The 14,868-nt window shown below is 39.8% G+C and overlaps 1 protein-coding gene across 3 annotated transcripts in view; it reads left to right on the plus strand.

Annotated features, from left to right (window-relative positions):
• Nucleotides 1-14,868, plus strand: part of LOC309388724 (uncharacterized protein) — a 310,737-nt gene that overhangs the window by 248,810 nt on the left and 47,059 nt on the right. For all 3 annotated transcript variants that reach the window (XM_081946306.1, XM_081946304.1, XM_081946305.1), the window contains one exon: nt 12,626-12,831. In XM_081946306.1, the coding sequence (XP_081802432.1) occupies nt 12,626-12,831 (206 nt within the window). The remainder of the gene's footprint in view (nt 1-12,625; nt 12,832-14,868) is intronic.

Below are 14,868 nucleotides of genomic sequence, written 5' to 3' on the forward strand. Positions count from 1 at the left end.
AATGCTGTTTTTGTCTACCCCCTGAAACAAGATAGGGAGAATAATTTTTACTGTGGAGTATTTTATTTTGTGGATTAAGCTAGTTTACTCTGTTTAAAATTATGGTGAATTAAAAAATGGGCTAAATTGTTTTTTTTAATACTATATTTTCCCTTTCCCCTCAAATGTTGGATTTACCTTCTGCAGCGTTATGTGACAAATGCTCAAAGGCTACATTCTTTGCTCAGTCCAACCTTAACTCAAAGAAGCATATTGCCCACAAGGACACCCACAAATTTTTTATAAAATATTTGGCAACTGTTTTTAACAACAGAAAATAATCATAAAATGAAATAGAAAAGGACAAAGAAAGAGTGTGAGTCACAGATTTGGGGTCAATTCAAAGTAGTAAAATTTTTGTATACAGATTCTGACTTCACGTTTTCAATTTGTTTTTTCTACACTGACTAAGAAACCATTTCTATAGTAAAATCCAAAATTGCATGGGCGCTGCTGGAGAGATGCAGCCGCTCATCTACTCTTTATAATATTGTATCAATTAGCTGCCAATTATTATCTTCCATCAGATTAAAAAGAAAGAATATTCTCTAATCTAACCATCAGGGTTTATTAACGGTCTGCGGTTAAATGGTCTATTTTGTTATATGTTGTATTATATTAAATGTTATATTTTCAGCTACTTCTAGAATGTTTCATTTTCTTTTCTTTTTCCATATAGGCAAGTCTTTTGAATATCTGAACTTTGGGAGAGCTCTTTCTCATTAGAGTAACAATTATCTGTTCTGCTTGCTGATGCTTAATGCTGAACTGTGGTTCATGAGAGCAGGAGATAATACCTGTAAATCAGGGGTGGGTTCCTACTAGTTCTATAGAAGAGGTTCCACAAATCTACAGTGCCGTTTAGAACCGGTTCAAGCTCCCTCCCCCCGCACATCCGCACATCATCAAGATGAAGAGCGAGAGGAGGAATTCTGGGAGTTGAAGTCCACAAGTCTTAAAGCTGTCAAGTTTGAACACCCCTGGGGTTTTTTTCTAAAGGGTTAGGGGTGCAAGGGTCTTGTAACTTGACAGCTTTAAGACTTTCACACTTCAATGCCAGAGTTCCTGAGCCAACATGACTGGAGGAGGAATTCTGGGAGTTGAAGTCCACAAGTCTTAAAGCTGTCAAGTTTGAACACCCCTGGGGGTTTTTTTCTAAAGGGTTAGGGGTGCAAGGCTCTTGTAACTTGACAGCTTTAAGACTTGCACACTTCAATGCCAGAGTTCCTGAGCCAACATTTTGGTTGCTAAGCAAGAGTGTTGTTAAGTGAGTTTCACCACATTTTACAAGTTGGCCACACCCACCCAGTCACATGGCTGGCAAGCCACTCCCACCCGGTCACATGGCTGGCAAGCCACTCCCACCCAGTCATATGGCTGGCAAGCCACTCCCACAAAGCAGGCCACACCTACAGAAGAGGTTCTAAAACATTTTGAAACCCACCACTGCTGTAAATACTCTAATGTGTAAACAGCCAAGCCGAGCTGGTATTCAAAGTCTCTAGCAATGGCTCCACACAGAACCCATCTGCCAGAAAAGGTTAGCTGGTGTCTTTCACTTGTCGAGCCTTTAGCTTAAGGGAAAATACTGCATTTAAGAAATCAATGATTAGATTCAACTGTCGATGATTCAACTTAAACCCATAATAGAGGTTTACTGAAATTTAGAGAAGGGTTGTGGCTTCGGCAGCTGAGAAGTGAAAGCCTGAGCAAAATTAACTGAGTTACACCAACAGTTTTACTCCTCCGCCTGTGGGTCTCCTTGTTCTGCTTCTGGATCATTTTGTGTGAACTGAGATTGCCATGAGTGATCTGTATTTGAAAGAGCAAGCCTGCAAAAATCAACTTGAACAAAAAGATATTTATTCTTCAGATTTAAAATTAATTTCCTGTACTCTATCCGGAAATACAGACACCCTATTTAAGCTGTAACTGTATGAGAAGAAAAATTGGAGGCGGGGGGGGGGGGGGGCGGAGGGAACAACTCTTTCTGTACACTATGTCTGATATGTAAGACAGTCTAAAGGCAGAGGGTCCTGGAAATTTCCCAGCCCATCACCAGAGGAAAAGCAGTGGGCCAGAACAAGGAATCTGATGACTGTTTTAGGTTAGGTTTCTTCTTCTTCTGCATGTTAGGTAATCAGATGTCATTTAGGCAGAATAAATTGGAACTGCTCAAAGAATGAAAAAAAAGGGGTGGGTGGAGAGTGAGTGCAGAATCTGGTTTGGATAAAAGTTTAATTCTACCATGCCAAGTGACACACTGCTTTACAGGAAGCAGAGCACACTCAGCCGGGAGTGGCCAAATAATGAAGATAGATTCGGCTTGTTATCAGAGCGTCATTTACAAGGGCTTGAGGCAACCTTCAGCATGGCAGAGAACTCCATGGCACTTTCCATTAAGCTTCTAATTAATGAATAGCCAGCTCTAAATTAACAATATGCATTTTCGGATGAATTCTGAGCATTTGTTAAAACAGTGGTCTAGATGCAGGTGGCTTGGTCTCTAAATTCTGCAGTTGTGCTTGCTGGATGTTTGGAAGGGAGACCTGTGGAGCTCAGCAGCTGTACATCCAAGTGCTGATCTGAGATGGACTTCATTCAGCACCTATCAGGATAAGAGCACTTTAAAACTTGCACAGCAACATCTGTGAAGGTAACTAAAGTAGATCAGAAGCATCCCTTTATAACTGAAAACATAAATATTTGATTTCCTTACGACGTTCCCAGATCCCAACTGGATATGACACTCCTCTTCCAACACCCCCACTAATATATATTTAGGCCTGGCCTAGTTCATTCTCTTGGGCTTCGGGGAATGTGCAGTTTTCATTCGTAAGCAATTAAAACATTGCTGGAGATGCCTACCATATGATGGGGCACCCTCAGATGCCTTCAGTTTGGAGATGCAAGCTGGGTGAACAAACTCCTCCTGAAAGCTAGGCTGAGATATTTATGTGCCAATTAAGATATATTTTCCAACTACAGGAGCACTAAGCATCTGATTTTGTCTTATGCTACTTCGAGATGAAAAATTGTAACAAGAGCATGTGATGGCTCTGTTCTGCAACAACAAACTAATATGATATCAGAATAGGCAGCATGCTTTTTATCCCCTTTTTTTGACCTTTAGAAGCCTTCTTTTTCAGATTTCTTGGCTACACTGGAAGAGACCCACTTTACAGCTACACAGTGTAAACATCATACCCAGAGTTTTACAATACTCAGTGGTCAAGATACCATTAATAATATACATGCCTTTTGTCTTAGAATTTCAGCAGAGACCATTTCTTACACAATAAAATATGCATCTGAACCAGTGGTGGGTACCAGTTGCAACGGGGCCCAGTGTCCTCCACATGATCGTGTGCAGCACGTGCATGCGTTCTACCCTCCAGCGACGCCTCCGCAATGCTCCAGCTGCTTGGCAGAGCATCACACAGGTGCTGTACGCATCATGCGCGGAAGCGCCAAAGAGTTTAAAGGCAGGTAAGGACAATGGGTGGGCCCTCCAGAGCACCGTACCGGTACCCGGTGCTCCGGGCAGGCACTGGTACACCTGTATCGGGGCATATCACCTGCAACCCACCACTGATCTGGACTTCTAGGCCTTTTCCAAACCCAAGTTAAAAAAATATTGATAGTGACCTTAAAAGACCAGAGAAGATTTGGGCTTATTGTATCTAAAGGAAATCTCTTTCATTTGCACCTGTCCAAATTGTAAGATGGCTTTTGGATGAAGGTCCATCTTTGGTAGCCTCCCCAAATGAAGTTAGATGGATGTACATCTACATGCACAGACACTCCCATGTTCCTGGATTTCCCTGACTGCCCTTGCAGTTTTCATACTGTATATCACACTCCTCTAACCAGTTGTCTTTTTCTCCTAGATAGCCTTTCTCAATACAGTGCACTGCAGATGACTTGAATTGCATTAAGTGCAATTGGGTGTGATAAGGGTTGTAATCTAAAACATCTAAACAGTCCATGGTTGGAAAATTCTGTTCTAGGACCTGAATGTCCCTTAACTTCTTTCATCTTTTTGTGACCTTCAGGACTCCATCTTGATTGCTGCTCATTTTGGACTGCATGGCAGGCATTTCATGAAACCATTTGGCTATGCACATTTGTTCTTAAACATACCTCAGCTTTTGGGCAAGGCAAAATGAGCATTGGGCAATGTGTTTAGTGTAAAAGGAATTAAATTGGTAGCATGATAACAGGCAGCTTTTTCATTTTCCATGACTTGCTATATGAATACCATCAGGATTCAGAAAAGTTACCCTCCCTGAAACTTTGAAATATCTTATTTCAGATGTAAAAAAAAAAATATCTGAACAATTTTTGGTCCTAATTTGATTTTCTCGCAATGGGATCTCCTAGAATCATAAGAAATTCAGAACGAGACTTTCTTCATGATAACTTCATCAGCAGGAATTGTGCAGGGGGAGAAATTGCACAACACCAACAGACTTTTTCATGCAGACATCCTGTGAAACATGAGCATTCTTCCATCCCAGAAGAAAAGTGTATATAATTTAATTACTTGATAGGCTATCATGCATAATTGCTAATCAGGCTCAGACATTCTTGTAGAATTACAAAGAGAAACATCAATTCGGGTCAAAGCTTGCAAAGCATTAAGAGCTGGTGTACACTGTTGTGTATGAGTATTCACGTTCCATTTATGGGCAAAATAAAGAGTTGGCGCTGCTTTTATGATTTGTTCCCACATTAGCCTTTTCAACACTTGGTTGCATATCAGTTTAAAGTGTTTTGTAGGAACTGTGAAAAAGCAGTTGGGGTGAAAAACATATTGGGATCCAATTTCAACATATTTATATATTTGAAATACTGATGGGCCTGATCTAGATTTCTTTCATTGAGCCTTATTTAATAAAGGAAGGAGCTTATCAAAAACAAGTAAAGGACAAGTCTCTTTGATTATCAGAATATTAGTTAACTCGTTTAATCTGAATCTTATTGAAATGTAGTATAGTAATTAATGCAGGATTCATGCCTCTGTGTAATGATCCATAGTGAGTAAAGAAATAAATCCTTAAATGAAATTATCTCCTGATGACATCCTTCCTGTTTTGTTTGCCGTATTGTGAAAATGATTTGATAACTGATTTGTTCTGGGATAATTTCTCCCAGAAGAATTTCTTTGTCCAGTCTACCATGCTGGAATTCTGTGGATGTTCACCTTCATAGTCAGCCTTGATACCTGGCAACCGTGTGGACAGATGATTTTTGGGGAGAGGGGGGTGTCTTTTTTTCAGCAACATTTTTTGGAAGTGCTTTGTCATGGCCTTTTTCCTAGGGTTGAAACAGAATGACTGGTTTAAACTCACTGAGCTGGCTTTGTGCCAAGGCAGAAGCCATGGTCTCCTGATTTTGAATTTAGTGCCTCTAACCCAGTGTTTCTCAAACTTGGCGACTTTAAGTCCTGTGGACTTCAACTCCCAGAATTCCCCAGCCAGCTATGCTGGCTGGGGGATTCTGGGAGTTGAAGTCCACAGGACTTAAAGTCGCCAAGTTTGAGAAACACTGCTCTAACCAGATACAAGATGCCCAAGGCCTTTAACTAGTCTTGCGAACTTGGCCACTTCTCTTACTAAGGCTCTTCTCCCAATTGCTCAGTTTGACCAGATGACCAGCTCTTGGATGAGTCCTGGTTGTGCCAAACTTCTTCCATTTGAGAATTATGGAGGCCACTGTGCTCTTAGGAACCTTCAGTGCAGCAGAAATTTTATTGTAGACTTCCTCAGATCTGTACCTTGCAATAGTCCTGCCTCTGAGCTCTGTGGGCAATTTCTTTGGCATCATGGCATTTGCTCTGGCATGCCTTGTCAACTGTGACGCCTTCTATAGAGAGGCGTGTGTCTTTCCAAAGAATTCCAATCAATCTAATTTTACCACAGGTTGACTCCATTCAAGATAAAGAGAAATTGGGAGTCACCAGAACTAAATTTCACATAATTCCCGCAAAGGGTCTAAATGAGAGGTGGGTTGCTCCCGGGCAAGATCGGGCAAACCAATAGTGGCGGCAGTGGGAGGTTCCGCCCTGGATGCTTCTGTGCATGCACAGAAGCATCGTGCATGAGAACGTGCACAAGCGAACCAGTAGTAAAAAAAATGGAAACCCACCACCACCAATACCTATGCTAATGTGATGTTTCAGTTTCTTCTTTTTAATAAATTTACAGACATTTCTAAAATTCTGTTTTCACGTTGTCATTATGTGGTAGGGGCACTGAATGTAGATTAATGAAAAAAAATGAATTACAACAACTGTAAAATCAAGATGCAGTATAAGTGAAGGGGGTCTGAATACTTTCTAAATGCACTGTAAGTAAGAGACCCTGTCCAATTCTGGACAAATGTCTGTCCAATCACTTCTTTAAAACCTCCAGTGATGGAGCACGCAGATCCTCTGGGACTGCTTACATCTACCACTTACATTTGCTTCTTGTTTAGCACCCACAGATAAATAATCATCAAGCCAATTATAAGGGACATATATCTTTTATCATTGTAAATGTTTGCAAGCAAACTCTGGAGGTCTATATAGCCCTAGAAATCATGTTTTCTGGTTCTGGCTTGGGTTTATTTACCTTGCTCCCAACATCCATTGACAAGGGGAGCCTAGCTACAAACTGATGTGCCCATGCAACTTCTGCAACCCCCGGGTAACACTATCAGCCCTAGTGCACTATGATCTTATGTGCATGTAGCAATAGGAGCATACTAATAGGAGCATGCTAATGTTCTGCTGAATGTTTGAACATTGATGTATTGCTATGCAAGATATAACAGGGCTGGGGATGGGGGCTGGTAAAATCTGATGTACTTGCTCTTTTAATCAGAGGAGAGTTTGCAGTCAGTATCTAGCTCCTGAAATACCCATGATGTGAAATATGGCTCTTCGTGAAAGATCTATGTTCAGATGTGCTCATTATTAAAGAGTTACCCTGAAATTTTTAATCAGGAAATGGATTTTTTTCCCCACCTGACATTCAGCATCTTTCACCTGTCACAAAATTGAGCAAGTTTGTATAATAATAATTGCAGCAACCTCCGAAACGCTGGAATTATAGTAAGTGGAAGAGTGGGGAGGATTTCAATAAAAATTAAAGTAGCATCACCATTATTTTATTGCTCTGTGGAATGGTGCCTTCAGTCCAAGAAAAGGACTGTTCTTAAAATGCATTTGAGGAATCGGGAATTTCATGTGAACAATGGTATTTGACTACATATATTATAGATAAGCATATTTGCTCAGAAGAGCACCAACCAGAACCTGCAGGTGAAAAGCTAATCTGAAAGATAAGTTGTACCTGCTTTAAGAATGTGCCAGAAGAAAGCAGAAGCATGCTGCCCGTTTGCCAATCTTGTTTCCCCAAGACATTTTAACAGGACCGATGGCTTCTGCAGGCAAAATCATGTCCCTTAATACCTATCAAAAAAGTTGCTTCCAATAGTTCTCATAATTCATCCAGCTGATCCCAAGCTCCATGCTGTTTTCAATAAATGCACTGAAGTCAGGAAAAGCTGTTCCTCCTCTGTGTAATAAACACTTAAACAGACGTGTAACTAAGGGAGTTACATGTGGTTAGGACACTGGGTTGGGTTGGATGTTAGCAAGCCCATGTTCGCGTGCTGCAGCATGGTGGGGTGAGCCACCATGGGCATCCCCTGGGCAACGATGATGTCACTAGCTAATCCTTTGAACCTGCAAGCACCTTAAAAGGTGTGGTGCCTCCAACACAAATGGGAACTAAACAACTGTTCAATTAACTGGACTTCAGGCACTGCTCTTAGAAACACATACAAAATGTTATACATACAAGCATGGGTAGCCGGGTGCCACTTGGGTGACTCAATTACATTTTCATGGAGGCTTGACCCTGATATTTCTTCTCTTTGTTAATTGTATTAAGCACGGCGTCAGTGTAATGAACCACCACTGAAGTCAGTGGGACTTACTTTGAGCAAAGCCCCTTAGAGTTGTGCTGTTCAGCTGAATTTGATTCAGACTAAAATAATAAGAGTAATTGGATAATCATAAATATAGCAAGAGGACTTTTTCACCCACTGTTCCATTTTTAGCTCAAACATGATTTTCCTTTCATATTTCAGTTTGACAAATCCATTTAAACCACAAATTAGTGCAGTGGGGGGGGGAAATTAAAAGTAGACTCTTTTTTTAATTGACACTGGCAAAACTTTTATCCAAGAACTAAATGTGGCAAGTTTACTATTAACACTCAGTAGTACACATAAGCCCAAAATTAATAGGCAATTCAATCTCCTTATTGTGAGATCAAAGTACTCTTCTTGTACCAATTCTCAGCACCTATACTTTATGGAAGAACGAAGCAGAAAACAGATGTTAATAAAGTTTTCTTCCCATTTCCTTTTCTGAAAGCACTCTTAAGAACATAAGAAGGGTCTGATGAGATGAGGAAAGACTGGATCTAGCCCAGCTTCTTGTTTCCAACTACTGTAAATACAATTTGGAATTAGGATGTGAATTGTATTCCTTCTCGTGTATTTCCTAAGTACTGGAAAATTATTCATTATGGTTAATAGCTATTGAAAGATCCATTCTGTGCTGTTCTGTCCCTGTTGAAGCACACTCCTAAACTACAAAATTAACTATATTCAACAAATCACCATTTATTCAACAGTACATAGAAATCTGGAGAGTTTGTTCTAATAATAATAACAGGCACAATAACGCTTAGTGAAAAATATAGAGATATGAAGAAGAATGATAGACTGCAGTAAGCAGCCAGGCGGTGTTCAGCCATACATAAGCATCAAGAAGAGCCATTTTTCCACAGTGTGTGTAACTCTGGATGTAGCTTCCAAGAGAGTCTTGAAACTATTGATACATTGATCAAGTTTGAAATTAGTTCATATTTATTTGAAAGAGTGCAGGGACGAGCACCAAAGCTCCTATGAAGACCAGGGGGCACAGAATAGGAGCCTTCCAATACTTGAAAAGCTACCACAGGGGAAAGGGGGTAGATTCATTCTTCACAATGATCAAGGGTAGGACAAGAAAAATGGACGAAGCTTTACAGAGAGAAGTTCAGACCAAATAAGAAGGAATTTCCTGACTGTAAGAACTGTTAAACAGTGGAAGAACCTGCTTCCTGGAGTCATGGATGTTCTATCACTGTAGGCTTTTAAACAAAAGTTGAATAGCCATATTTCTGAAATAGTCCTGGACAAGAATCTGGCTCAGAAGACCTCTAATGTCTCTTCCAACTTTGTGATTCTATGATTCTATGTCTTCTTTAATAGAAAAAATGTTTAACTAAATAGTTTCAGTTAGATTCCAAGGGTACTTTGCAGCAGAAAGCAAGTGTTCTCATCAGTGCAGGCTCCAACAATCCATAGTTTTAGTTGACTTCTTATAAACTGAGTTAATTGATGAGAGAAATCCAAAAATATTTTCAGCCATAGTCCTTGAAGCTCAAACAAATCTTATGTCTAAATAGGCCACTCTGTATTTGTCGGAATCACATTTAATCTTCACTAATGTCAAGCTATACTTTTTCCCATCACTGGGGACTTTTTTTTCTTCCTGAACTTCACAACCAGAGGTTTTTTATTGGGATCACAAGTGGGAAACCATCTGGTCCCAATGAAAACTTTATCTGTCTGAGGTTCTTCAATATGACAACATTGTTCTTTAATAAATAAAATAGAATAATTTCATGTTCATCACAGAACTGTATATTTTTTGACTGGTGGCTGAGGAGGACAAATTCGGTGCTGTCTTCTTTCCTCCATTATCACTTACCTTAAGGACTGCTGGCTGTAGGGCACATATATGCAAACCTCCCAACATTTGTTTCTGGCATCTTCAGGTAGAGTTGGGGGAAAAAAATCCTTGTTTCTGACTCCATATAGTAGACCACCCCAACCTGTTGGACATCAGGGACCAGTTCCATGGAGAAAGGGTTTTCTGCAGACCGGAAGGGCTTTGCTTGTTTGTGCGGCCTGGTTTCTGGCATGCCACAGCCGAGTACTGGTCCATGACCTGGGGGTTGGGGAACCCTGTAGTAGATGATATGAGCTTGATGGACCAATGGTCTGTTTCAGTAAAATGCAGCTTCCAATGGTTTCTACTTTCTTAAAGAAAGAAGACTCCCCTTCTTCCCAGTTGCCACTCAGCGGCAACAGCCAACAAGTACTATTTCCCATCACATCACCTACTGTGTTGAATAGTCCAATCTTATGCATGGTTATTCTGAAGTATGCCCCACTGGATTCAATTGGATTTATTTCCAAGGAAGCACATGTAGGCTTGCAGCATTTAAGGCTGAACAGATCTTCAGATTATCCAGCTGGCAACCCTCTGAGCTTTCTGAAGTGTTACAAAAGCAATGCACAAACTTCTTTACAAAAGAGAAATATTTGCTGTATGGCTTGTTCAGTTAAAGGTATTGGTTTAACTTACCTACTTCCATAGGCTACAAGGAAGCAAATAAGTATCTTCCCCCACCCTCCCCAAAAAAGTATAATTCATGGTCCCTTTGTAAGAAGAAAAGAACACCTTATTTGGCAAGCATGTGATTTGTTGCATTGTAACAAATCCCCTGTGTGATGCATAGTGTATTATTTTTCTTCAAAATGATCCAAGTTATATACTGATTTCTTTCCATTGGACAAGAGATGTTAATATTTATTTACACCTGTGGTTATGACAGCAGGTGAGATGAGTTTAAACACCAAATACCTGAATGTCATGCTTAATCTTAACCATGGGTTCGTGATATTTCACCCTATCAGTATTTTCTTTTTCTGATTGCATGTATGACTCACATATTTTGTCAATAGTACTAATACAAATTATAGCAAATGTGGCATACTATGAAATAATTCTATGGTTAATTGTTCTTTAGCATCTAGATAGCTTTTATTTAGTAATTTTTGGATTTTGTCTTTTTTTAAATAATCATAAGCAATTCAAGGTTATGAATCCCTTGATACTCATTGAAAGGAAAGGTTACTTATTTGGTGATAAAAAGAAGTCAAGACTGAAAATTGTATATTTTTAATGTGATAATTAAGTAGAAATGTAAGGTGACAAAACAGACCCAGATCCTTAAAGCTCTCTCGGCTATGGCTAATGCATTTTAAAGTTTCAAAGAAAATGACAGACAAATAGAACTTATAATTAACTTAGCCTTATGAAACTACACCTCCCAGAGTCCTCCAGAGTCCTTCATAATCATCAAGCATGCTAAGAACTTCATTTTGCCCCGTGATCATTTCACACCACTTTGCACGTAGTTTCATCCAACATGGCATACAAGAGCCTCCCTTAGGTCTTTCAGATAAAAACTGTCTTAAACATGTTATTATTTAAATACCAAATGTCAGTGTGACTGCTCTAAAGAATTTAAGACTAGGTCTTGAACTGACCCAGGTTCAATTCTTCACTAGCCATGAGTGACTTTGGAATTTCAGAGGCAATTATCAACACAAATAAGGCTACTTATGAAGTAAATAAGACTCAGGCATAGCGATAAAACAGGGAGAATGTGTACAGTGCCTTAATTAGGGAAGTTGAAGCTATATAGATCAGTTCTTTTGCTGTCCCAATTAGTGCAAATTAGTAATGTGGCAATTAGAATAGCTTTTTTAAAAAAGACTCAGCTTTTCAAATCTGTATGTTTTCATTCTTACCCTAATACCCTCATTTTTTGCATGTTATTTTCCCTAACATCTCTCATATTTTTGAATATAACTTCAGTGAATTCTTTTTTTAAAATATTTCTGTGTTGCACTTTTTACATATTAATTCCACATGTGAGCTTTTAAAATATACATTTTGTACATGTAAGTGCTTTATTTTTAAATGTAGCCATCTGGGGGGGGGGAGGTGGGGGTGTTGATTTTTTTTTCAGCTTTCAGAAACACATTCTTTTTTAATTTCTTGGCGTAAAGCTCTGAGTGGAAAAGAATTGCCTTTCATTCATTCCTGATAGGTGACAGCAAAGCAACAGAGCCAATTTTTAATGTTCATTTTGTTCTTTTTTTTAGAACAGATGCCTAAAGTTCATATTTTTCCACTAAATGTAGCATTTTCTGGATCCTGGAAAATGAATATTGCTTTGTTTCTGACTTGGGCTTTTTGCGTTTTGATCTCAGACAATATGTTTTCCCTGTTAGTTTTTGACAGAATGAAGATTCAGGAAGTTAATATGCAATAACTGAATCTCAAATGATTTGTTCCGGTAGCTCAAGGCCATTCTCTATTAATGGAATATATTGCCCATTTTGCCTTTATCTTTAAAATTCCCAAATATCGTATATGCAGTCATAGGTTACATTTTAATGCTCCCTCTTGTCATAAATGCATTGCTCAATATAAGCAAACAAAAAATATTGTTGAAATCCTTTTGTGAAAATCAGAAAAGCTCTCAACCACTCATATATTTATGATCCAATATGAACCATTTCATAAAGTTTTCTAAACTATTAGCAGCAAACATTCATCATTGCATGGCCTTAAGTTGCTTGAATATCATGCTTACTTTTTTGTGTCTCCCCTTCTCTCCAGTACCAGCTTGAGAAAAAGTCACCCTGGAGACTTCTGGCGACACAGTGGCATCAGTGGATCATCTTCTGCACAGTCCTCGTTCTCATGATCAGCACTCCATTCCTGGTCTACCAGATGATCGTTGCATTTACGGATCCCCCGCCAGGTCTCCTTTTCAACCTAGCAGCCATCTGTTTTGGAGGACTCACAGAGATACTTCTGACCAAGTGAGTGTGGAAATAGAGTCTGTGTTTCTTGTTGCCCTTTCTGTCGTGAAGATGATCAAGGTTGTCTGGCCTTTGAAAAAAGTGGGTGGCCTGCAGAAGAACCATCTCCAGTCTGATAGAACTGAGGGCACCACTGGCTGAAAACTCAGAAAAGTATAGCCTCCAAATACAGGTAGTCCTTGACTTACAACAGTTTGTTTAGTGACTGTTCAAAGTTATAACTAGGCACAGGGCCTAGTTACATGCAGGATCGCATCCTGCCCCACACATCCCTACGACCAATTCGTTCACACAGAGAGGGACTTCTCCGGGTGCCGTCCACCAAACAGTGTCGGGGGGCGACACCCAGGAGCAGAGCCTTCTCTGTGATGGGCCCAGCCCTGTGGAATGACCTCCCCCGTGACATCAGGATCACTTCCGATCTCCGCTCCTTCCGTGTACAGCTGAAGACCCACCTCTTTCAATTATCTGGCCTGGCTCAACCGTAATTTTTTTTCTCACTCCTCCTGACTGTCTTTTTAAATTCTAAATTTTAATTGTACATTGGGTTTTTTACTATTGGGTATTTTAATGGGGATTTTAACTGTCTAAATGTTGTAATTGGTTACCTCCTCCGTGCATGTGTGTCTCTGTATTTTTGTATGTTTATGTGTTTGTATACATGTTTCTATGTTCTATATGCCCACTGTACGCCGCCCCGAGTCCTGCCTGGAAAGGGAGCGGCTAATAAATTCAAATTTATTATTATTATTATTATTATAACAGCACTGAAAAAAGTGACCCTTTTTCACACTTACAACCATTGCCCATCAACCCCATAGTCATGTGATCAAAATTCAGAAGCTTGGCAGCTGGAAGGCATTTACGATGGTTGTACTGCCCTGGGGTCTTCTGTGACCTTCTGACAAGCAGAGTCCATTGAAAAGTCACTTAACAACTGTGTTACTAATCTAATAACTGCAGTGGTTCACTTGACAACTTTGTCAAGAAAGGCCGTAAAATGGGGCAAAACTCACTTAACAACTGTCTCATTTAGCAACAGAAATGTTGGTCTCAAATGTGGCTGTAAGTTGAAAACCAGCTGTATGTGGAGAGCACTAAGTTGAGAATACTTTCTGCATAAATGTAGTTAACAGTTTAAACCCTATATCTTTTCTTCCATAACTTTTCTGAGAAAGATTAGTTGTGCATCTGTATACAACAAGATACCTACATACTATGTCTGCCATAAGCAATCTTCTTGTCTTTTCTGTCTCAGTCCACCTAACTAAGAATAATATTTCAGGATAATATAGTTACCTTTAAGTCGGTAGATATTCTCAGTGATCCAGGTCATGGTTGTCCCAAAGGTGCTTTTTTGGGAGGCAACAGGACTTTCTTGTTTTTTCTTTTGAAGACATTTCGCTTCTCATCCAAGAAGCTTCTTCAGCTCTGCCAGGATAGTGAGGAATGGAAGGATCTATATATACAATACAATACAATACAATAGCAGAGTTGGAAGGGGACCTTGGAGGTCTTCTAGTCCAACCCCCTGCCTAGGCAGGAAACCCTATACCGTTTCAGACAAATGGCTATCCAACATCTTCTTAAAGACTTCCAGTGTTGGGGCATTCACAACCTCTGGAGGCAAGCTGTTCCACTGATTAATTGTTCTGTCAGGAAATTTCTCCTCAGTTCTAAGTTGCTTCTCTCCTTGATTAGTTTCCACCCATTGCTTCTTGTTCTACCCTCAGGTGCCTTGGAGAATAGTTTGACTCCCTCTTCTTTGTGGCAACCCCTGAGATATTGGAACACTGCTATCATGTCTCCCCTAGTCCTTCTTTCTCTTAAGCTAAACATACCTAGTTCCTGCAACCGTTCTTCATATGTTTTAGTCTCCAGTCCCCTAATCATCTTTGTTGCTCTTCTCTGCACTCTTTCTAGAGTCTCCACATCTTTTTTACATCGTGGCGACCAGAACTGAATGCAGTATTCCAAGTGTGGCCTTACCAAGGCATTATAAAGTGGTATTAACACTTCACGTGATCTTGATTCTAT

The sequence above is a fragment of the Natrix helvetica genome (assembly GCF_964273705.1).
Source record: "Natrix helvetica genome assembly, chromosome: 3".
Taxonomy (NCBI): domain Eukaryota; kingdom Metazoa; phylum Chordata; class Lepidosauria; order Squamata; family Natricidae; genus Natrix; species Natrix helvetica.